Source organism: Chiloscyllium plagiosum, chromosome 24 (assembly GCF_004010195.1).
Source record: "Chiloscyllium plagiosum isolate BGI_BamShark_2017 chromosome 24, ASM401019v2, whole genome shotgun sequence".
In the NCBI taxonomy this organism is placed as follows: Eukaryota; Metazoa; Chordata; class Chondrichthyes; order Orectolobiformes; family Hemiscylliidae; genus Chiloscyllium; species Chiloscyllium plagiosum.
This window is the reverse complement of record NC_057733.1, coordinates 10,360,357-10,382,464: the sequence shown is the minus strand read 5'-3', so window position 1 is coordinate 10,382,464 and position 22,108 is coordinate 10,360,357. Positions and strand designations below refer to the sequence as shown.

Here is a 22,108-nt window from a genome sequence, read left to right as displayed (position 1 = left end):
CTTCTCAGCCTATGTTAAGGTTTCAAGGAGTTTCTCATAAATATATCCAAGGCTTACATTGAATGGGTCCACCAAGTAGTATCAATATTTGCAAGGAACAGGAAAGAGGGAGTAAAGGGTACTTTGGGTGGGTGGGGAATAGTGATATTCCCCAAACTGTATCTGTATTTGCAGGGGCTCAGTTACAAGGACTATACCTAAATGTGTGTGTGTTAGTTAGAGTGTGCCTGTGTGTGAGCATGTGTGTGTGAGAGAGAGTGAGCGAGATGAGTGCATGTTTATGAGAGAGGTTGTGTGTGAGGGAGAGTGAGTGAGTGTGTGTGTGTTAGTTAGAGTGTGCTTATGTGTGTGTGTGTCAGAGAGAGAGTGAGTGAGATGAGTGCATGTGTGTGAGAGAGATTGTGCGTGTGAGACAGAGTGAGTGTGTGTGTGTATGTATGTGTGTGGGTGTGTGCGTATATGTGTATGTGTGTGTGTATGTGTGTGTATATGTGTGTGTGTGTATATGTGTGTGTGAGTGTGTGGAGTGTTGAGGGGGATGGGGTTTTGGGGTTGTGTTTGGTGGTGGCAGTAGTAGATTGTTGACTGTTCCTTATACATGGCCAGCATTTTCAGGCAATCATTGCCTGCAGGTGCTCAGAAATGTGTTCTTTTTTTGTTGAAGTTTCAGAAAATGCTCAAATGAGACAAAAAAGAGAAGCAGCATTACTTTGGTTATGTGGACTTTACTGCAACAGTAAAAAATAGAATGATTTTGCGAGAAATGACCACACACACACACACACATATATATATATAGTATATACAACAAATAGAAAGGATACACAACAGAGAACAATAGAAGACTGGCTTTATTCGATGAGAGTGGAGGATTTCTTCATGGCAAGCACAAAGTGAATTATAAAAGCTTTTCCCACAAGTGGAGCAACTGAGCTATCCCCCACTGTTCTCCTTTCATTTATATCACAGGTCGTAATATAGAGAAGGGAAAGGAAATTAGTTTCAGGACTATTAGAAATTAAAGTAAAACAATACAAGCAGTTAAGCTCATCGATGATGTCAGAACACTGCTGTTACAACAAAGCAGTAACTGTGAAGACACGAAGGAAGTGATAAATCACAATACAACGTGACATAGGACAGCAAAAGCATTCCTTAATAAAAACGGCAACTTTCTGTGGTTGTTTTTGAGTGCGAGTGAATCTAAAGGGATTTTTAGCCCTGACATTATTCACTTTACAGACACTGCTGTTAATAGATATATATCAATATATCTATTTATATATATGCATATATTTTTTAAAAAATTACTCAGGACCATTGCAAGCAAAAAATAAAGTCAATCTGCCTCGCAAGATGAACATTGCCCTTTTAAAGGTGGGATGAAGGTTTGAGTAAATATGGAGTGAAATCATCCGTAGTCTGGGTCTTCACACTCAGACACCCAGTCCCTCCCACAGTCTGTCACTCAGTAGATGCAGAACGCCCATATCCCCGACAGGACTCCCGCTGTGGATGATGAATGTATGGACTACATCTTTGACATCACGTGAGAACTTGGATCTGTTGGTGCCCTGATCGATATCTCCTCCTTTCCAGCAAGTGTTTCAGTCTTTCTCCAATGGGTGGCCTCTCCTAGACTCCTTCATTCCCAGCCAAAGTTCTGCCCTGTCATTTGATAGAAATGATGGTTGAAAGGCTGGTAGAATTCCCGCAGTTTTTCTATCACTTCTGGGTCAATGTCAGGATGGATCCGGCCTTTCGTTTTGCCAAGGCAGTGAGGTTTGCCATTGCCCTGTGGCTTCTTCAGGCAAGGGAAACCCTTGGTCTCATTGAAGAAGAAATGTTCATCCGTTATCATTCTCTGCAGGCCCAGGAAGTCCTGGACTTTTCCCAGTTCTCCAGCTGGATCACTGATCAGCCTTTCCCCACTGACAAAGTGCATCTGAGACAAGGGGAAATACTGGAGCCAGTTCTCCAAATGCTGAGCATAGATCCCAATCCATATTGGGCTCCACGACGCGTCAATCAGGCCTGTAGTCCTGTTTTTGAAAGTGAGCGTTTCAAATCCGGGGATGCCCGGTGCTTTGGAGATGATCTGGGTGTAGTCTGAAATCGCTCGAGTCACTGGGTCCCGTACAACCACAATCAGCTTGGTGTCCTTGGACATAGCGTGAATACGCCCCGGGGCTTCTGCTGTCACAAAATACCTGGGCGTCTTCTCCATTACAATCTGACCATCAAGTGCTTTGGGCATCAGGTTCCTGCAAGGAATCACAGAGAAGTTAGTCGTTAAGTGCCCAGTGAGAATCCCACATTTGCCCACCAACACCCATCCTTAAAACCAACGATGCTTGCACATCTTCCAATCACAAGGTAGAGATACTCAAACCTTCACAAATTGAATGGAGTCAATAGTAGGTGTGCCGCATTTCAATGGGAATTGAGTTGAATATGGAAGGCAAAATACCTGTGGATGTCGTAAATCTGAACCCAAAACAGATCATGCTTGCAGTGGTCAGGTAACATCTGGAAGATAGTCACTAACACCTCAGATGCACTAACAACTCAGATGGTCTAAACTTTGGGCAGGATTTACACAATTAAAAGTAGGGCCTTGGTTATGAACCTCCAGATGAAGAGATGGATGCAGGTACAGTTACAATGTTTAAAAGACATCTGGATAAGTACATGATTAGGAAAGGTTTGGAGGGATATGGGCCAAGCGCAGGCAGGTGGGACTAGTTTAGTTTGTGATTATGGTCAGCATGGACTGGTTGGACCAAAGGTTCTGTTTCAGTGCTGTATGACTCTATGATTCTAATTCCATTCATCTGAAAGTCTAGCTTCCTCAATCCACACATGCTGTTTGATCTACTAAATGATTGCAAGATTTGAGTTATATAAAGAAAGGTTGGATAGGCTGGGTTTTCTTCACTGAAGCCTAGGAGGTTGAGAGGTGACCTGATAGAAGTTTATTAAATAATGAAGTGTAAGATAGAGTTAATGGTCGTTATCTTTTCCCTAGGATTCTTGATTTCAAGACTTGGAGGCACATTTTTAAGGTGAGGAGAGAGATTTAAAAAAGGGATAAAAGGCAGATTTTTTTACATAGAGGGTTGTTTGTGTGTGGAATGAATCTCCTGAGGAAGTGGTGGATGGGGATACAGTTACAACAATTAAAAGACATTTGGATAGGGACATGAATAGGAAAGGTTTGGAGGGATGTGTGCCAGAAGCAGGCAGGTGGGACTAGTTTAGTTTGGGATAATATTTGGTGCGGACTGGTTGGACCAAAGGATCTCTTTCTCTTCTATATGACTCAATGACTCTATGACTCTGACACTCCCTGTTTATTTTCAAAGGTTACAAAAAGATTATTTATATGACAGAAAATGGACACCTTGAACCTAAGTAACTTGTTTGCCTTTAATGTTGAATGGGGCCTGATAATGATGAGGTTAGAATGGTGTAATGTCAGCCCCTGTCACATGTTCATTTTGTGTGCTTTCAGACTGTCACTGTGTCTCCAGTAACATTAATGAAAGTAGCTGAGTGTCACCTGCTGTGGTGCCAATTTGGAGATTACTACATCTCAGTTCAGATAACAAATACCACACAGGGTCCAGTTCTTCTAGAGTCTGATATCTGATATAATTTACAACAGTTACTATTTATAAGGCGGACATACACCCGCAGGATGGGTTCGATGCTGGCTGATGCTCCTGTAAGTTACACACACACGTCCTGACTACATTGACTCCAATAACACAGTGAGAGTGACTTAAGATGAGATGAGTGATGATGATATGTGGCTGTCTTAAAGCTACAGGTCTGTTTAGTCTGTACTCTATCCATGATATAACTGCTCCTCATTTCTAATGGAGTTAATATGGCACCTTGGAAATTTACCTTAGGATAATAATTATGGTGCTTCCTTTAATAGAGGAAGGTAGGCCTCACCACCTCAGTGTCAGAAGGTTGTTGGTTCAAGTCACACGTTAGAGACTTAAACACATAAACCAGGTCGACACAGCTGTGCATTACTAAGGGAGCACGGCACTGACTGAAGTGCAGTCTGTAGGATGTTAAATAGAGGTTCTAACTCTGTAGGATGTTAAATAGAGGATCTGCAAAAGATCTTGAGACAATATTCAAAGAAGAGCAAGGGGAGTTATTTCAAATGAAAATAACAAATGCTGGAGATCACGGCAAGAGAGGAAGCAAGCTACTGTTTTGAGTTGAGATGGCTCTTCCATCTATTCCTCATGCTCAGGTGGCACGGTGGTTAGCACTGCTGCCTCACAACGCCAGAGACCCAGGTTCAATTCCTGCCTCAGGCAACTGTCTGTGTGGAGTTTGCACATTCTCCCTGTGTGTGCGTGGGTTTCCTCCGGGTGCTCTGGTTTCCTCCCACAGTCCAAAAATGTGCAGGTTAGATGAATTGGCCATGCTAAATTGCCCATAGTGTTAGGTGAAGGCGTAAATGTAAGGGAATGGGTCTGGGTGAGTTGCTCTTCGGAGGGTCAGTGTGGACTTGTTGGGCCAAAGGGCCTGTTTCCATGCTGTAAGTAATCTAATCTGTAATTTAATCTCAGTCCAACATTCATCATGTGGTCGTGTTTTGGGAGCTTTCTGTGCATAATGTAGCTGCTGTATTTCCTGAGGTAGTGTAGTGACGGACACTTCAAAGACACCATGTTGGCTGTGAAGCTGTTTTTAATGGCATCCTGAGGTTGTGAAAGCCGTGATAGAAAGGAGAATTCTTATTTCAGCAATGCTACCTCACAACTGGCTGCTTCATGCACTGAACAACAAAGATTTATTTGCTGTGCTCTTCCGGCACCACTGATCCAGAACAAAGATTTATTTGCCTATGGGGGCATCTTAGATCATTTCTTTACATTAAAAGCACAGTATAGTGTGAAGTATCTAAAGCATGGTAAGCTTAACATTAAACAGAGATGGGTTGCATCAAAATGTTCCTCTGATAGTATTGCAAAATTTGCAACCACTACTGCACATTTCTGTTTACCTGCTATTGAACAGGGGGCAACATGGGGGCAACACTCAAATTCAAACCCAGGGAAATTCTTGTGAGTGAATAATTGCCTTTTGATGTACCCATTTTGCCACAACAACTTCCCCTAATCTCATTAGCATATCCAAATGGACACATCAGCATTAATTGGGAGGTGCCGGTGTTGGACTGGGGTGGACACAGTTAAAAAATCACACACCACCAGGTTATAGTCCAACAGGTTATTTGCAAGTACAAGGTTTTGTAGCACTGCTCCTTCATCAAGTAGCAATTAAAGTTTGTACTTCCAAATAAACCTGTTGGACTATAACCTGGTTATGTGATTTTCAAATTAATAAAGAGGAAAAAGAAGAACGCAATCATTAGTTCCGCCTTTTAGTAAAGCATTAGGTATTGAATGTTGGCAGAAGCTTTTCCATTTTTAATATAGTGTCCAGTGACGTTATGAAGATGCACCGAAAGGAAGAGTGTAGGGCAGGTCTCAGTGAAGGCAACCAATTAGAAAGGAGCTTAAACAATTACACAGAAACAGTAGGAAACTATTCTGTCCTTCCTGTGGCAAACTCTGGATGCATCTTACTCCCATTTTGCACCAGCTTCATTACACGAATGTATATGCATGGACTGCATTGTCCGCAAGGAAAAGAAACAGAGTAGACAAAAGTTGATACAAGGCTGTAGCTAGGTGCAGAGCATACCAGGCAAGCATGGAGATAGCCTGAGCCCATCAGTCTCACTCCAGAATTTCTGGATATTCCATGTATTCAGACTAGATGTGTCCCCAGAATCAGCTCTTTGTCTCTCTGACTAGGGAGCCTGACACACTTTGAGAATCGCCCTCAGGAATTATTCCAAGCCCCGCAGTCAGCTGAGGTGGGAGTAACATTAAGGACTAGCTCTATGCACCCTGATTATATAAGAGCAGTGATTGCCTCTTACTCACCCTCCCATGGTTTCTAAAGCCTCCGACCCCATCTCACCTCCTGCGACACGGCAGACGATAGGCTGGTCGTGGCTTAAATCAAAAGCCTTCCCCTCATGTGGCACCTATAACTTAGGGTGAGCATGAGGACCATTGGGTTTGGGCTGGTAGCACAGTGCCAAGACTGGGCCCAAACGCATTTCTATCCCCTGAACTCCAATTACAGCAGCTCCACCCACACACAACATATGGTTTGATTATGTTAAAGAGGATACAGCCAATATTTTTATTGCCCAGATGCTCAGTTCAGTATGTCTGAGGAATATTAACGGCAACTTACAAGCAATGAACAAAGTTATCAATGTCAAACCAATCTTCTACTTAAATGGAAACAGTTATACAAATATCCAAGTTCTGAAGAAGGTTAGTGTCAATCTTGAGCAGAGACTAAAACATTACAAACACATTTCACCCCTTGGTTTTCTCTTATTTCTGTTCAAAGTGCCGTGGCACTAGAAGTCAATTGATTCCTTGTTTGGTAAAATCCCTTTCAGTTTCTTTTCCCTAGTGACAATACACTGCAGTCCCTTAGCCTCCCCATTATGCAGCAAACTGCTGCCCTTCTTTGAATCATTTCACTGCCTCAAGGATTTACTTTGAGTACAAATTGCAGGCCCTGATCACAGAGCAAGTGAGGGAGTGCTTTTTACAAGGTCACCACCTGGGCTGCTCCAACCACATAGCTCACAGATACAAAATTACCCTCAGTTCAAAGGTCAGGGCCTAATTTCATGGTCAACACCCTCTCATCCTCTAGCTTGTCCGAAACAATCCAGCAAAACCCACTGTGGGTGTCCTGCACTTCTGAGCAAAATGACAGAGTTGCGATGGGAGAGGTGGCTTCAATTTCTTCCCTTTGGAAGGTTGTTTTACAAGCCACAAGAGAATAGCTTTTGCCAGGGAGGAAAGTGGGCAGTCAGCCTGTTTACAGGGATTGAATTGGAGAGGATGGATGGCAGTTAGAGTGAGACAAACAATTCAATGGTAATATGATCCCTGCCTATCAGGAGAAAAGGTGGGCAGTTAAAATGTGTAGGACCTGGTGAGGCGATGACCTAGTGGCATTACTGCCAGATATTTATGCAGAAATTCAGCTAATGTTATGGGGATCCAGGTTCAAAACCCGTCACAGCAGACAGCGGAATTTCAATCCAATGAAAAAAATCTGGAGTTAACAAGCTACTGTTGATCAACTGTCAGAAAATTTAACTGATTCACTAATGGCCTTCAGGAAAGGAAATCTGCCATCCTTAGCTGATCTGAGCTACATGTGACTCCAGACCTCATCCGCCTCCTAAAATGGCTGATCAAACCCCCTCAGTTCAACGGCAGCTGGGACATGCACCAAATGCTGGCCAGCGATGAGTGAATTTAAAAAAGACCCAAATGCATACCGATTGAGGAGGTGGTGGTAATGTCCCTGGAATAGTGATCAAAATGCCAGGGTAAAATTCTGGGGATGTGGGATTGAATCCTATCGTGAAGTTACAACTCTGTACTCTGAATAAAATTCTATTTTTGTCTCCAGAACCCTTTTTTTAGCTTGGAGAGAAACGCGAGGTTTTACATCAGTATCTGGTCAACTTCCTCTCGCGTGTCTTTCATCGCTGGTCCCCCATAATCAAGCAAGTCCACTTGTCAGAAATAAAAGCAGAATGTGCTGGAGAAACTCGGGATGTCTTGCAGCATCTGTGGCGAAAGGAATGGAGTTAATGTGTCAAGTCCTCTTCTTCATTCTAAAGTACTGGTAAACCTGCTGAGTTCCTCCAGCACTTTCTGTTTTCAAAAAAGGTCACATCAGATTTAAAGTATTCACTCTGTTTCTCTCTCTCTCACACACAGAAGCTACCAAACCTGCTGAGTTCCTTCAGCACTTTCTGGTTTTATTTCAGATTTCCAGCATCTGCGGTTTTGCCTTCGTTGAACGTATTGTCAAGATTCAGGTATTTAGAAGATAATTTAAAAGGTGGAGATAGCACCACAACTGAAGTCTGCTTTCACTTAACAGTGAGACTGTAATCATCTAAATGTGAAGTAGGGTAAGAGTTCCCTGTAGAAAATGGTCTCCCAATGTTCAGCTCTTTGGCCTGATATCCACCTCACAGGGAAAGGGTTAATGCTGTTTACTGACGTCTCAGTGTAAAGGGTTAATGCTGTTTAGAGAGCCCATTATTAAGATAGAGAGGAAAAAAAATCAATTTCCTGTAACAGTCACATTACAGAATATTTCTCAGATGAAAGGGACGTTTGTGGTCGGGGAATTTTCATTTTGATGTTCCTCTTGATGCTCTTTTTGTAATGCAGCCTTTTAGCCTTCACTGAACAGCCTCTTATCTCTCCACAGGCTTGACAGGGGTACTCTCACTGATTGACTCCATTGTAATTATCAATAGACTCCCAATTAGTCATGCACTCAAAAACCATGGAATGAAGTGGCCCTGTTTTTAACAATCTGAAAGAGGTTTAATGACCACACAAGCATTTTCCTTGCCTGTGGGAGAGTACATTCACATGAATTTTTGATCTGGGTGTAATTTTGGTCACTACAAGGATGCACTTAGAATATGAAAGCACTAGCTGGCAATATTTAGTCTCTGAAAGTGTTTTGGGAGCCATTTGCAAGCTTTGTTTATAAAGGCATCCACGGATTTATTTTGTTTGTTGATTTCGGCTTCATAAAGTTTTTTTAAAAAACTCACCGCTTCACCAAATACTGCGTCAGCTCAATTAACATTAACATTTAAAGAGTATCTCTTTCTGATATTCTTAATCTATTTTGCTTATCACAAATACAACTTAGCAAGCAGCTTCGAACAACAGAGCCGTTTCATATAATTAAGGCTAACACAACATAAAAGTGTCAACCATCATTAGATTTACGAAGATATTTTGATGCATCAATCACTGTTCAGCTCTCAAATTTCATCATTTGTTTCGTAACTCAAAGAGCAACTACTTGTGACACAGTAGTAGTGTCCCGACCTCAGTGTCAGGACATCTCGGTTCCAGGTCTAGTGGTTTGGCATAGCATGTCTGAATGGGTTGATTAAAAACATCTATAGAATGACCATTATGTCTATAGCTTTGTGGGCATTGGAAGTAAAGGAATGGGTCCCTTATCATACTAACAACTTTCAACCTTTACCATAGAGTCATACAGCACCGAAACAGACACTTTGGTTCAACCAGAACATGCCGAACATTATCCCAAACTAAACGTCCCGCCTGCCTGCTCCTGGCCCATATCCCTCCAAACCTTTCCTATTCATGCACTTATCCAAATGTCTTTTAGCCATCATAATTATACCCACATCCACCTCTTTCTCAGGAGGTTCATTCCACACAGCGAATCACCCTCTGTGTAAAAACATTTCCCCTTGTCTTTTTCAAATCTCATTCCCCTCACGTTAAAAATGGGCCCCTTGGTACTGTGAGCAGTGGTAAACATGGAGTCACTGTGCCACCATAGCGTAGATTCACTCAGAGTGATGTTGGAGCTTTTTCAGGTTTGATTAATAAGGCCAGTCAATGTAAACTCAGCTTATAGAGGATTCATTGATGATCTGATTGAGGTATTTAAAATGGTCGAAGGGGGTTTAATGGATTATGTCCGACAACAAGCCACTGATCTAAAACATTAGACAGAATTTTAATGGACCCCTCATGATGAGAAACATGATGGCACTTTACATGGGAGGCCATGCACCTCCCACGGTTATGACAGGGCTTGAAGGGACTGATGGGCACAACTCATCCACACACTGCATGATGGCTAGGAGACTCATTAACGAACCATGCGACTGTATTAACCCTCAGCCTGCCAGAGAGGAATAGCAGCTCAGGAATCACAGGGGCATCACATGGCCATCCAGTGCTTCCATAAAGCTGCCAAGTCGGCTTTGCGTGGTTGGGTGGGGAGGGGACCATCCCACACTCTCAGACATCTGGTGCCCCACTGGTATCAGGAAGGCAGGTGCCAGCTGGTGCTGGAAGCCATCTCCCGGCCTTTGCTTTCGGCTCTCTGCCAGCCCTCTCCCTATAACCTTCATCGTGCTTCCATGACCTGTGTCTAGGGATCCAGGGATGATCCCTGACGATCCCATTGGGATTGTAACCAGCAGCAGCCAATTGAGAAAAGGACAGATTTCTAATCCGTTGGGGAATCAAGGGGGACTGTGAAAACACAAGAAAGTGGACTTTAGGATTATCAGATCAGCCACTGAATGGTAGTGAGGACTTGATGGACAGAATGGGTCACTTCTACACCTCGGACAACTATCTGTGTGGAGTTTGCACATTCTCCCCGTGGGTGCGTGAGTTTCCTCTCGGTGCTCCGGTTTCCTCCCACAATCCAAAGATGTGCAGGTTTGGTGAATTGACTGTGGTATATTGCCATTGTGTTCAAGTAAGTTTTGGTGCATTAGTCAGGGCTAAATGCAGAGTAAAAGGGTAGGGGAATCGGTCTGGGTGGGTTACCCTTCGCAGGATTGGTGTGGACTTGTTGTGCCGAAAGGTCTGTTTCTACTTTGTAGTGATTCTATGGATTCTACATCTCATGCTCATTGTCCACCTTTAGCTGCTACCAGAAATCCTCAAGGATCAGGGTTTTGCCCTGACTCCTAACTTTTGGGGAAGGCCTACCTCGGGCCTAAGAGCAATGACATCTCCCCAGGCTTTCCATTCACAAGTGGCAGGAGGTTGCTACAGATTCTCCAGCCATGGGTGAGATCTCCCTCACTGACATTAAATTCCAGTCATTAACTCTGCTTCTTGTTCTACAGATGCTGCCAGACCGGCTGGATTATTCCTACATTTTCTGTGTTATTTATTTATAACTTCCAGGATCCACACAATGTTTCCCTGTTTGTGGAGCTGCAACAGAGAACAATGGGGACATAATTTTAAACCGGACCTTGATCACTCAGAAAGGCAGTCAGAAGACACCTTCTCACAGAAACCACAGTCAAAATTTTAAGTGCTCTGCCTTAAAAGCCCATGTCTACTGACACAATGGAAGCTTTCAAAAGTGGGATCAATAGACTTATGCTTGATAAAGGTATCAAGGGATATGAAGCAGAGGTAGATAAATGGAGTTGGTGTTACAGATTAGCCTTGATTTAATTGAACAGAAAAGGAATGAAGGGCTCACTGGTCAACTCCTGTTTCTCTGCTTCTAAAGTGCAGCCTAAGTGACTGAGGATATAGCCAGTAGTGAAGGGGCAAATGAAGAAGAGGTTGGAGCTGCACAGGTGTGTGTTTGTTTGTGTGTTTTGTGTTGTGGGAGAGAGAGTGCATGAGAGTGTGTGGGAGAGAAAGAGTGTGTGTGCATGTATCTGTGTGAGAGAGTAAGTGTCTGAATGGTGTAAGTGTGTGTGCGAGAGTGAGGGTGTGTGTGTGTGCATATGTGTGTCTGTGAGTGAGTGTGTGTTTGAGTGTGCGAGTGTGTGTGGGTGTGTGTGAGTGAGTGTGTGCGTGAATATGTGAATATGTGGATGTGTTGAGTGTGTGGGTCTGTGTGAGAGAGCGAGCGTGTAAGACTGTGAATGTGTGCGCATGGATGAGACTGTGTGAAAGTGTGTATGTGTTTGTGTGTGTGTCTGTGAGTATGTGAGTGTGTGTGAAAGTGTGTATGTGAGAGTGTGTGAGAGAGTGTGTGCTTGTAAGAGAATGTGTGTGTGTGTGAGCAAGTGTGAGTATATGTGTGCTTGTGAGAGAGATGGGGTGCTAATCAAGAAACTGCTATTCACAGTAAATAGAGCTTTAACTCATTCATTTGAGACTTCTCTATCTAATATTTAAATAGTCCCATTGAACCAATTTATTTTAAATTGGTTGTTGCCTGTGTTAAGTTTGTATTGTTGGATGTATAATTCTTGAATTGTTTATATGGATATATCACAATGAAATGTTTGGGAGTTCTCTTTAATGGTGTAAAAGAGTGTGTTACAGAGGGCAAACATTCCAAATTCATATGGGTCTATGTTCTGCTCTATTGCAACTGGCAATAGACTGAATGATGAATTTGCTGCTAAACAGCACGGCAGAGTTTGGTCTATCTGCGCAAAATCAACAATTTAATTACATATAAATGAGAATAAGGTGCCTGAGAGAATTGAGAGCAATAATTGATGAAACAGTCAAAGTCTAACCTCTGGAATTACTATTTCAACTATCCCTACTGCACCCCACCTCTCTCTACAACCTCTGCCCCGAGACCCCAACACCCACCCCCACCCACAAAATCCCCATTTCACCTCCTTCAGTTCTGTTTCAGTGTTTGGCTAAATCCCCGTTATAAAAATGGAGCTTCGTTAGTTGTGGGACAAAGATATTTAGTATTATGTTTGTTGAACTCACTCGTTAGCCCAGACACAGCCAGCTCATCCTCACTGGCCAAGGAAAGTTAATACTGGGCACAGTGACTTTTAGAGTCATAGAATCAGAGAGTAGTACAAGATCGAAACAGGCCCTTCGGCCCAAACTGCTCCATGTTGACCATGCTAGTTCCAGCTGTTCGTTTTTGGTCCGTATCCCTCTAAACCCTTCCCATTCATATACCTATTCAAATGCTTTTATAAATGTTGCTATTGTACCCACCTCAACCACCTTTCTCTGGCAGCCCATTCCATATACGCACTGCTCTCTTCATGAAGAAGTTGCCCCTCAGGTCCTTCTTAAATTGTTTTCCTCTCACTTTTGGATTCGCTTCCAGCTATGGGCTGTCACTGTTACATTTAGGGGTGAAGTTTGGCCCAAGATGGCTCTTTGAAGATGATGTTGGAAGGAGCCCTGGGAATTAATTCCCTCTAAATGTATTGGCCAACTTTCTGAAGGTAGAGAGTGCTGAGACTATGAGAATGATTGAAGTCTTATGAAATTATAGCATTTTACGATGCAAAAGGAGGCCATTTGACCCATTGTGTCTGTACCAGCTCCCAAAAACATTACCTAGCTCATCCCATTCTCTAGCCCTATATCCGCAGCCTTCTGCATTTATTTAATGCCTTTAACAGACAAAACCTCCCAGGATGCTTCAGGTGGTAAAACACAATTTAACATTGAGTGATTCAGCGTAGTATTAGGAGAAATGGTCAAAACCGTGATCAAACAGGGATGTTTAAAGCAGTGTCTTAAGGATAAAACTGAGGTAGTGAAGTGGAAGGGTTTGTAGACAGTATTCCAGTGATTAGGGCTCAGACAGCTGAAGGCACAGCCAAAAACAATGGAGTGATTACTATTGGGAATGCTCTAGACTTAGATTGACACTAATATCTTGAAGATTTTCAGGACTGAGGGGAGATTACAGTGATCGGGAGGAGCTAGGTCATCGATTGGATTTGAAAAGCATTGACACAATGGACTAATGTTACAAAGAGAATTCTGCTTAAAAAATAGGAGTAAAAAAAGCAACAGATCCTGGAAAAGAGTATCAAATGCCTGAACCAATCAGTTGGGCATTTTAATTGATATTAAAATAAACTTTCGGTTCGGAAGAAATGTCAAACGGTAAGCACTTCGACACAGCATCATTTTTACATCCCTCTACGTAACACTACCGTTCCTGCTATATTGTTCTAACACTGACCTAATGCCTGAACCATTTGTCTTGAGGACACATCAGATAATCCCTGAGGCATCAAGGAAGTAGGGCTGGAGGGCTATGTGTCCCAGACTATTGCTTAAACCCTCATTTATGCAGCGAATTTAGTCCTGGAATGATTTATCTGTGGTTTTTCACAAGAACACATTCTTAAATATTTTGGAGCCTGATCATTTTCCATCAAAGTAACCATTATAAGGCGGACATTATGTCATTGACAGGACCCACTCAAATTTGAACTTTTCTCTTCTAAGCTCCAATGTGCACTTTCTATCTTCTATGTTTCAGGGCCATGTTGAAATAATGTTTCAGCCCTCTGTATCGCTACGTGATCCAATTCAGGGCTGGACAACTGTGGCACCTCTGATCATTCTGTTGTCTTCTTTTCCCACCTGAAGGATTTCAACCCCAGTCCAGGAGTACTGTAATTTCTTTCTGATTTACTTCATGATCCTACCTACTCTCAGTCTCTGGAGAGGTGATCACAGTTAGTTTAAACATTCAATGAGTAGATTAATCATGCTTCTGAAAAAAACTTGATGTGCCAAAGAAAGACTTCCTTGCAAACCGTTCAATTCACAGAAGAATAGCAGCGAAACGATTAGAAGTGAAATGGTTTCCGATTAGTGTAGAACATCTTAATTACAGTCCCTGGTGGATGAGGCTTTGGCAGACTGCATTGTGAGGTGGAAAAACAAGAAAGTGACACTATAAAATCTCTAAGAGTTAAATATTCACAATAATAGACGTGTATATTAATCCTTCACCATTAAAAACAATGGGAGGCTTGAGTTCATTAATTACTTCCCCACAGGCTTATAAGTTTTAATTGGTTATTAAGTACTCTTGAGAAAACTGTTTAATAATCTGTTCTAGTGATCTAATACCATTGAAAACAGTAATTAGTGTTTAATTAGGAGGCGTGTGCTGGACATCACACTGTGAAATGAATGAGAGTTTCGCACACTCAAGATAATCTATTGAGGCTTAAGAGGGATTTGATTTAATACCCACCACTTCCAAGAGACCTAACCATAACTTTCAAGTTATCCATTATTCAGTGTCAACATATGGAACAGGTAGTGTGCAGTCAGCTTGAAGATACTTCAGCTCACTGTCTATATCCAACCTTTGGATTATGCTTGACTAATTACTTTGCTTTGGATCTGCAAATATTATCCATTATTCGCCAGATTTTACCGGTCCTTTAGAGCCCAAATGCATGCTTATGGGTGCAAGTCCCACAATGTTGCTTATAGCTAAATTGCTAGAGCTACAATATGCTGCGTTGAAACACCTTTCCCCAAATGAAAACTCTTTCACTCCAGATGGTACTGTGTCTGGGAGAGGAATCTGTTCGGTAAGAGGATAGTGACAACTTGTCTGGTGGTTTCAGGCTTAGTCTAGAATTCCTTCTGTCGCTACTGTATGTGAGTTATGCTTGGCCAACTCTTCAAAAACTGGAAGGTTGCATCAATTTGCTTTTCTTTGGTGCACTTCGTCCCGCTCTCTGGTTCTCAGGTGAATCTTGATGGGCCCAACTTGTCCAAGTGCTCTCGATTTGTATCTGAGACATAATAACATAGTTGACTCTTGACTGCTCTCTGAAGGAGTAACAAGCCACTTATCACCAAACTCCTTCAAAGGCACCTTCCAAACCAGCGACTTTATCGCACAGACTAACAAGAGCAGCAGATACATGGGAGTACCGGTACCCTCCAAGCCCCGAGTACCGGTACCCTCCAAGCCATTCACCACTCAGATTTGGAATTGTATTCCTTGGCAGTCACTGGGTCAAATTCTTGAAATTCACTCCCTAACCACACTGTGGACATCCCTACATCAAGTGGACTGCAGTAGTTCGAGGAGGTAGCTCACCATCACTTTCTCATTGATAACTGAGGATGGGCGAGAAACATTGGCCCAGCCAGTGACTCTCACCTCTGTGCAAGAATATTTTAAAAATATGGCCGAACATCATCTTCTCAGGGCAACTAGTGGAACCTTGAGAGTGGTGCTCACATCCTGATAATGATTTAAAGAAAAAAATAATGTTGGATAACCTATTCGAACTGACTGAAGTCAGTATCTTTTCTGAATCCAACCTCCCCCATATATCAATGGAACTCTGAAAGCTCGGTTCAATGGGTTGCAAAAGACACTGACTCTGTGCCTGAAACCACCAGCAAAATGTAGTTGGAACACAAGTGTGGGAAGACAATGAAATGACAGTCCATTCATGAGAATAACTACGAACAAATTTCGTTGAGAGATGTGGAGTTTGAGCAGAAGGGACTGAAAACCAAATCCCATCCATCAGGCTGAGAACGTTATTTTAAGAGTCAGCCTGTTGGAAATTTAATTGGTATTCTGTGCTGAACAAGGTCCACGTTTGCAACATGAACTCCTCCCCTTCCAGGTTTCTGGGAGAACACCTTGTCTGGTAATCTTTCAATTAATAATCTCTAGCAGCCTGCTCCGAACGGTGACCATGAATTACTGCAAAGAGTCAGCTCAGTATTGGGAGACCAATTTGAAGGAAGTATAAAATGAACATGGCAGTGTAGGGAATGAGGCAGATGGCACTCCTTGGTGTTTAGAAGAATGAGAGACAAGCACATTGAAACATTTTAGCTTCTGAGGGAGCTAGAGTTAGTAAATGCTGAGAGAATGGTTCCCCTTTTGAGAGAGTGGAGGATATGAGGGCACATTCGCAGAATAAAAGAATCGCCCAGTCAGGACAGAAATAAAGAGAAATTTCTTCTTTTTGAGGCTAGTGAATCTGTGGTTCTTTTTACTGCAAAGGGCTGTCTAGACTGTGTGAATAAACATATGTTCTAGGCTGAGATAGATGGCTGTATGATCATGCCAACTCTGAAAGATCAAAACCAGCCTTCTGGTGATGATAGCCTCATCAGACGCTAACAAAATTGGTCACATCAAGCATGCTCTTATTGAGTGGTAGAGCAAAACTGATGGACAGAATGGGGTACTTCTGCTTTTACATCTGATGGTAATTCCTTGGGGATGCAAGCGAGCAAATCAGTGCGGGTTCAAAAGTAAGAACCCCCAGATGTTTGCATTTTTGAGCTGGTCTGCTTCAGTTTGCCTTTTTCTCCCCATGTGGATTACGGCATTGTTTTGCTTACAGTGCAAGATCAGAATATCTCAAAGCAACAAGTCACAACTGAAGTGCAATTGCTATTGTTACATAGTATATACAGAATGTATGATGGCTGCTATGTCTAAGAGGAGGAGGAAGGGTCAGTTAATGCATGTCTGATACCATTAGCTTGCCGGACTATGAAAGCCCTGTGCTTCTTTTGGAACCTTTATAAAACAGCCTTCCATTTGTATGCATTTCTCACAACCAACCAACATCCCAGCACAATCTTACTGAAAATGGGATACTTTCGTTTTACTTGTTGCTGTGTAATGTAAAACTGCCAAATTGTGCAGAGTAAACTCCAACACTCAGCAATTTGATAATGACCAGGTAATCTCTTACTACAGTGATATTGACTGAGGGAATAATATTAATTAGAGCAGCTGAAGTAACTCTAACCCTGGTTTTCTCCCTAGAATAATGCAATTTTTTTTTTAACCTCCAGCTAACGGACAGATGAGGACCCCATTTCATATTTATTTGAATCTCAGGGTTTCTGGCAATGCAGTAGTCCTAGAGTCATAAGAATTATATAGCACGGAAACAAACCCATTTGGTCCAATCGGTCCATGCTAACCATCTTCCCAAAGTAAACTAGTCCCACCTGCCTGCACTTGACCCATATCCCTCCAAACTTTTCCTGTTTATGTATTTATCCAAACGTCTTTTAAATGCTGCAGCTGGACGCGCATTCACCACCACCTCTGGCAGTTCATTCCACATACAAACCACTCTCTGTGTAAAAACGTTGGTCCTCACGTCCTTTTAAATTTTTTCTCCTCTCACCTTAAAAATAGGCCCTCTTGTCTTGAATTCCCCCACGCTTGCCACTGACCTTATTTATAACCCTCATGATTTTATAAACCTCTATAAAGTCACCCCTCAACCTCCTAGACTCCAGTGAAAAATGTCCCAGCCTTTCCAGTGTATTTTTATATCTCAAACCCTCTATTCCCAGCAACATCTTGGTAAATCTCTTCTGGACCCACTCTAGTTTAATAATAGCCTTCCTATAATAGGGTGACCAGAACTGCACACAGTACTCCAGAAAAGGCCTCACCAACATCTTGTACAACCTCAACTTGGTGTTCCAACTCCTATCCTTAAATGATCTGGAAGAGGGCATTGTTGGTCTGATTAGTAAGTTTGCAGATGACATGAAGATTGGTGGAGTAGCAAAAAGCATAGAGGACTGTCAAAGAATACAGGAAAAGATAGATAAAGTGGTGAGTTGGGCGGAGAAGTGGCAAATGGAGTTCAATCCAGGCAAATGTGAGGTGATGCATTTTGGAAAGTCTAATTCTCGAGCAAACTATAATGTAAACAGAAGAGCCTTGGGAAAAGTAGATGAGCAGAGAGATCTGGGAGTTCAGGTCCATTGTACCCTGAAGATGGCTGCGCAGGTGGTAGAGTGGTCAAGAAGGCATATGGTATGCTTGCTTTCATTGGATGGAGGATTGAGTATAAGAGCTGGCAGGTCATGTTAAAATTTTACACAACATTGGTTCGGCCGCATTTAGAATACTGTGTACAGTTCTGGTCGCCACATTACCAAAAGGATGTGGACACTTTGTAGAGGGTGCAGAGAAGGTTTACGAGGATGTTGCCTGGTATAGAAGGTGCTACCTATGAAGAGAGGTTGAGTTGGTGACGATTGTTTTCATTAGAAAAAAAGAGATTGAGGGGGGACCTGATTGAGGTCTACAAAATCATTAAGGGTAGAGACAGGGTAGATGGAGATAAGCTTTTTCCCAGGGTGAGGGATTCAATAACGAGAGGTCATGTGTTCAAGGTGAGAGGTGAAAAGTTTAAGGAAAGTACTTTACACAGAGGATAGCAGGTGCCTAGAACATGTTGCCAGCAGAGGTAGTAGAGGCAGGCACAGTAGGTTCATTTGAGGTGCATCTGGACAGATGCATTGAGTAGGTAGGAAGCAGAGGGATACAGATGCATCAGTATTGGGCGATAGGTTTAGACAATGGATTTAGATCAGCTCAGGCTTGGAGGGCTGAAGGGCCTGTCCTTGGGCTGTGAATTTTCTCTGCTCTTTGCAAAAGTCTAAGCAATAAAGGCAAGTGTGCTAAACACCTTAGGTGAATTGGCCATGCTAAATTGCCCGTAGTGTTAGGTGAAGGGGTAAATGTAGGAGAATGGGTCGGGGTGGGTTACGCTTTGGCGGGTCGGTGTGGACTTGTTGGGCCGAAGGGCCTGTTTCCACACTGTAAGTAATCTAATCTAATCTAATCTTAATCACCATGTCTACCTGTGAAGCAAATTTCAAAGAATTATGTACCAGAACCTCGAGGCCTCTCTGCTCTACAACATTATCCAGGGGAGAAAGTGAGGTCTGCAGATGCTGGAGATCAGAGCTGAAAATGTGTTGCTGGAACAGAGCAGCAGGTCAGGCAGCATCCAGGGAACAGGAGAATCGACGTTTCGGGCATAAGCCCTTCTTCAGGGCTCAACCTTTAATTGTGTAAGTCCTGCCCTTGTTTTACCAAAATGTAAAACCTCATGCTTATCCGAATTAAACTCTACAGGCCACTCCTCAGCCCATTGACAGAATTGATCAAGATCTGGAGTGTCAGCCTTTATTTTTACGCTTAAATGTTGCCGAGTAGGATTTGAACCAATGTTTAAATCCACACGAGAAGAAGCAAACAGGATATAGGCTTCCCTCGTATGAAAGAAAGGATCACTAACAATTTCACACTCCTAAATTATAACATGAAGAATATCCCTCCCCCCTCCATAGGCCTTTCTTAGCCTGGAACGGGCTGTAATCACTAAGCACATTTTGTCACAATCGAGAGTGTGGTGCTGAGAAAGCACAGCAGGTCAGGCAGCGTCCGAGGAGAAGGAGAATTGACGTTTCAGGCATAAGCCCTTCATCAACGGTATGCCTGAAATGTCAACTCTCCTACTCCTCGGATGCTGTCTGACCTGCTGTGCTTTTGCATCACCACACTCTCGACTCTGATCTCCAGCATCTGCACTCCTCACTTTCTCCATATTTTGTCACAATGTCAGGTTTAAACCAGCTTCTCTTCCAGCCGTTTGAATCTCCGTGAGATGAGACAAGGAACAGCAGATGCTGGAGAACTAGGACGTTCTGAAGAAAAGTCAAGATCCCGCTCAAAATGTTAACTGTTTCTCTCTCCACAGGCACTGCCAGACATGCTGAGTTTCTCCAGCATTCTCTGTGTTTGTTTCAGATATCCAGCATCTGAAGCATTTTGCTTTCCTGCAAATTTCCAATGTAATGTGTAGCTCCCTTTATAACCAAGAAAAACAAACAGCGAGAGGGATGGAATTTAAAAATAGGGAGATTATGTTGCATCTGTATAGGGACAAAAAATGCTGGAATCTGAGGTAGACAGCAGTAAGCTGGAGGAACACAGCAAGCCAGGCAGCATTTGGAGGTGGAGAAGTCACCTCACCTCCAGTCCTGAAGAAGGGCTATACCTGAAACATCAACCTCTCCACCTTCTGACGCTGCCTGGCTTGCAGCTGTATAGGATGTTGGTTAGGCCACACCTGGAGTACTGTGTACAGTTTAGACTTCTTCCTTGAGAAAGGATGTACTGGTACTGGAGGGGTGCAGAGGAGGTTCACTAGATTGATTCTGGAGTTGAGAAAGTCCCGTTTTGAGGAGAGATTGAGTAGACTGAGACTATACTCGTTGGAACTTAGAAGAATGAGGGGGGATCTTACAGAAACGTATAAAATAATGAAAGCAATAGATGAGACAGAAGCAGGAAAGTTGTTTCCACTGGTGGGTGAAACTAGAACTAGGGGGCATAGCCTCCAAATAAGGGGGAAGAGATTTAGGGCTGAGTTGAGGAGGAGCTTCTTCACCCAGAAGTTTGTGAATCTGTGGAATTCCCCGCCCAGTGAAGTAGTTGAGGCTACCTCATTGAATATTTTTAAGGCAAAGATAGATAGATTTTAGAACAGTAAAAAAATTAGGATTAAGGTGAGTGAGGTGGGTAAGTGGTGCTGAGTCCATGTAAAGATCAGTCATGATCTTATCGAATGGGGCCAGATGGCCTATTCCTGCTCCTATTTCTTAGGCTGTTATGAGCTGTAAAGTAATTACAGACATCTGGAGATGCAAAAGGCACTATATTTCTTCCTTTAATTAACAAAGTCAGTTAAGGCTCAATCAGTTCTGAGGTACAGTGCAGTTCAATGTTTTCTTAACACAGAATCGAAAACATGAGCGTGACACACTGGATACCAGATTAAATGAAAGATTCACGCGTAGCCTGCCTATAATACAGGACTTTGCTTGGTATTTCTAAGTCTGTATAGGCTGAGCCAAGCAGCTACCTATCTGGTGCACCAGACTAATCAGCTCCTCAATCACACAGAGAGAGCTTTTCCTGCACTCAGATCCTTCTGACACACTGGGCAGTCAGGCTACATCCAGATTACAGCAGGCAGTACAAGTGTGAGACAAGCACAAGTCACACAGAGCCAGATGTGAACCACTTCTGTGCAGTGTCGACACTCGATGATGATTTGTGGAGAACTGCTGCTGTCCTTCAGTGACACTTTCGCACAAGGCCAGGCTCTGAGCATCATTGTTCCCAGCATTCACATTAATAAGTGTCCGAGAGGCAGATGTCTGGCTCTGTGCAACATTAATCACCAAGCGCTGGTGACATACAAGAGGAAGACAAATGATCGAAAAGGACTTTCTTTTCATCTCAAGATGGGCAAGTGCAGCACTGGTATCTAATCTGCATTCCGCAGGCTTAAAGAGAAGGCCAGTGGCTTTGATTAATGTTTAAAAAGGCTGCGAGTACACCTGCTCTCTCATCTGCATGAAGAGCCGCCTGTGGTTCCTTCTCTCGGGCCCTGCCACTCATTACCATCCCACAGAAAGTCTCCTTCCTGCACCTGCTCATCGCCATGATCCACGTGCGGCCACCTTCATTGGCCATTTCGTCACATTCTTGGCAAGACTGAGGCACCAATCATTCACAGACAGGAACCTGTGGTTAACATGAGATTACTTTTTCCAGTATCTTTATCTCTTGACCCACACCTACATGGTGTTATGTTGCTCAGTTGATAAAAAGACAAAGTAAAGATGTTGCTATCTTACAGCTCTGACTCCAGCCACAAAGTTTTACCCCACGTGTGTGTGTGTGTGTGTCTGTCTGTCTGTCTGTCTGTGTGAGAGCATGTGTATGGGGTGGGTATGTGTGTGTGGGTGCATGTGTGTATCTGTCTGTGTGAATGTGTGTGGGGGTATGTGTGTATTTGTCTGTGTGAGTACATGTGTGTGGGGTGGGTGGCTGTGTGGTTGCG

The 22,108-nt window shown here is 43.0% G+C and overlaps 1 protein-coding gene across 1 annotated transcript in view; it reads right to left on the bottom strand.

Moving 5' to 3' along the window:
* Positions 1-457: 457 nt before the first annotated feature.
* The window catches only part of hs3st3l (heparan sulfate (glucosamine) 3-O-sulfotransferase 3-like), a 140,637-nt gene continuing 118,986 nt past the window's right edge, over positions 458-22,108 (bottom strand). Inside the window, exon 2 of the mRNA XM_043714418.1 lies at positions 458-2,264. Within this exon, the coding sequence (XP_043570353.1) occupies positions 1,646-2,264 (619 nt within the window). The 3' untranslated portion in view covers positions 458-1,645. The remainder of the gene's footprint in view (positions 2,265-22,108) is intronic.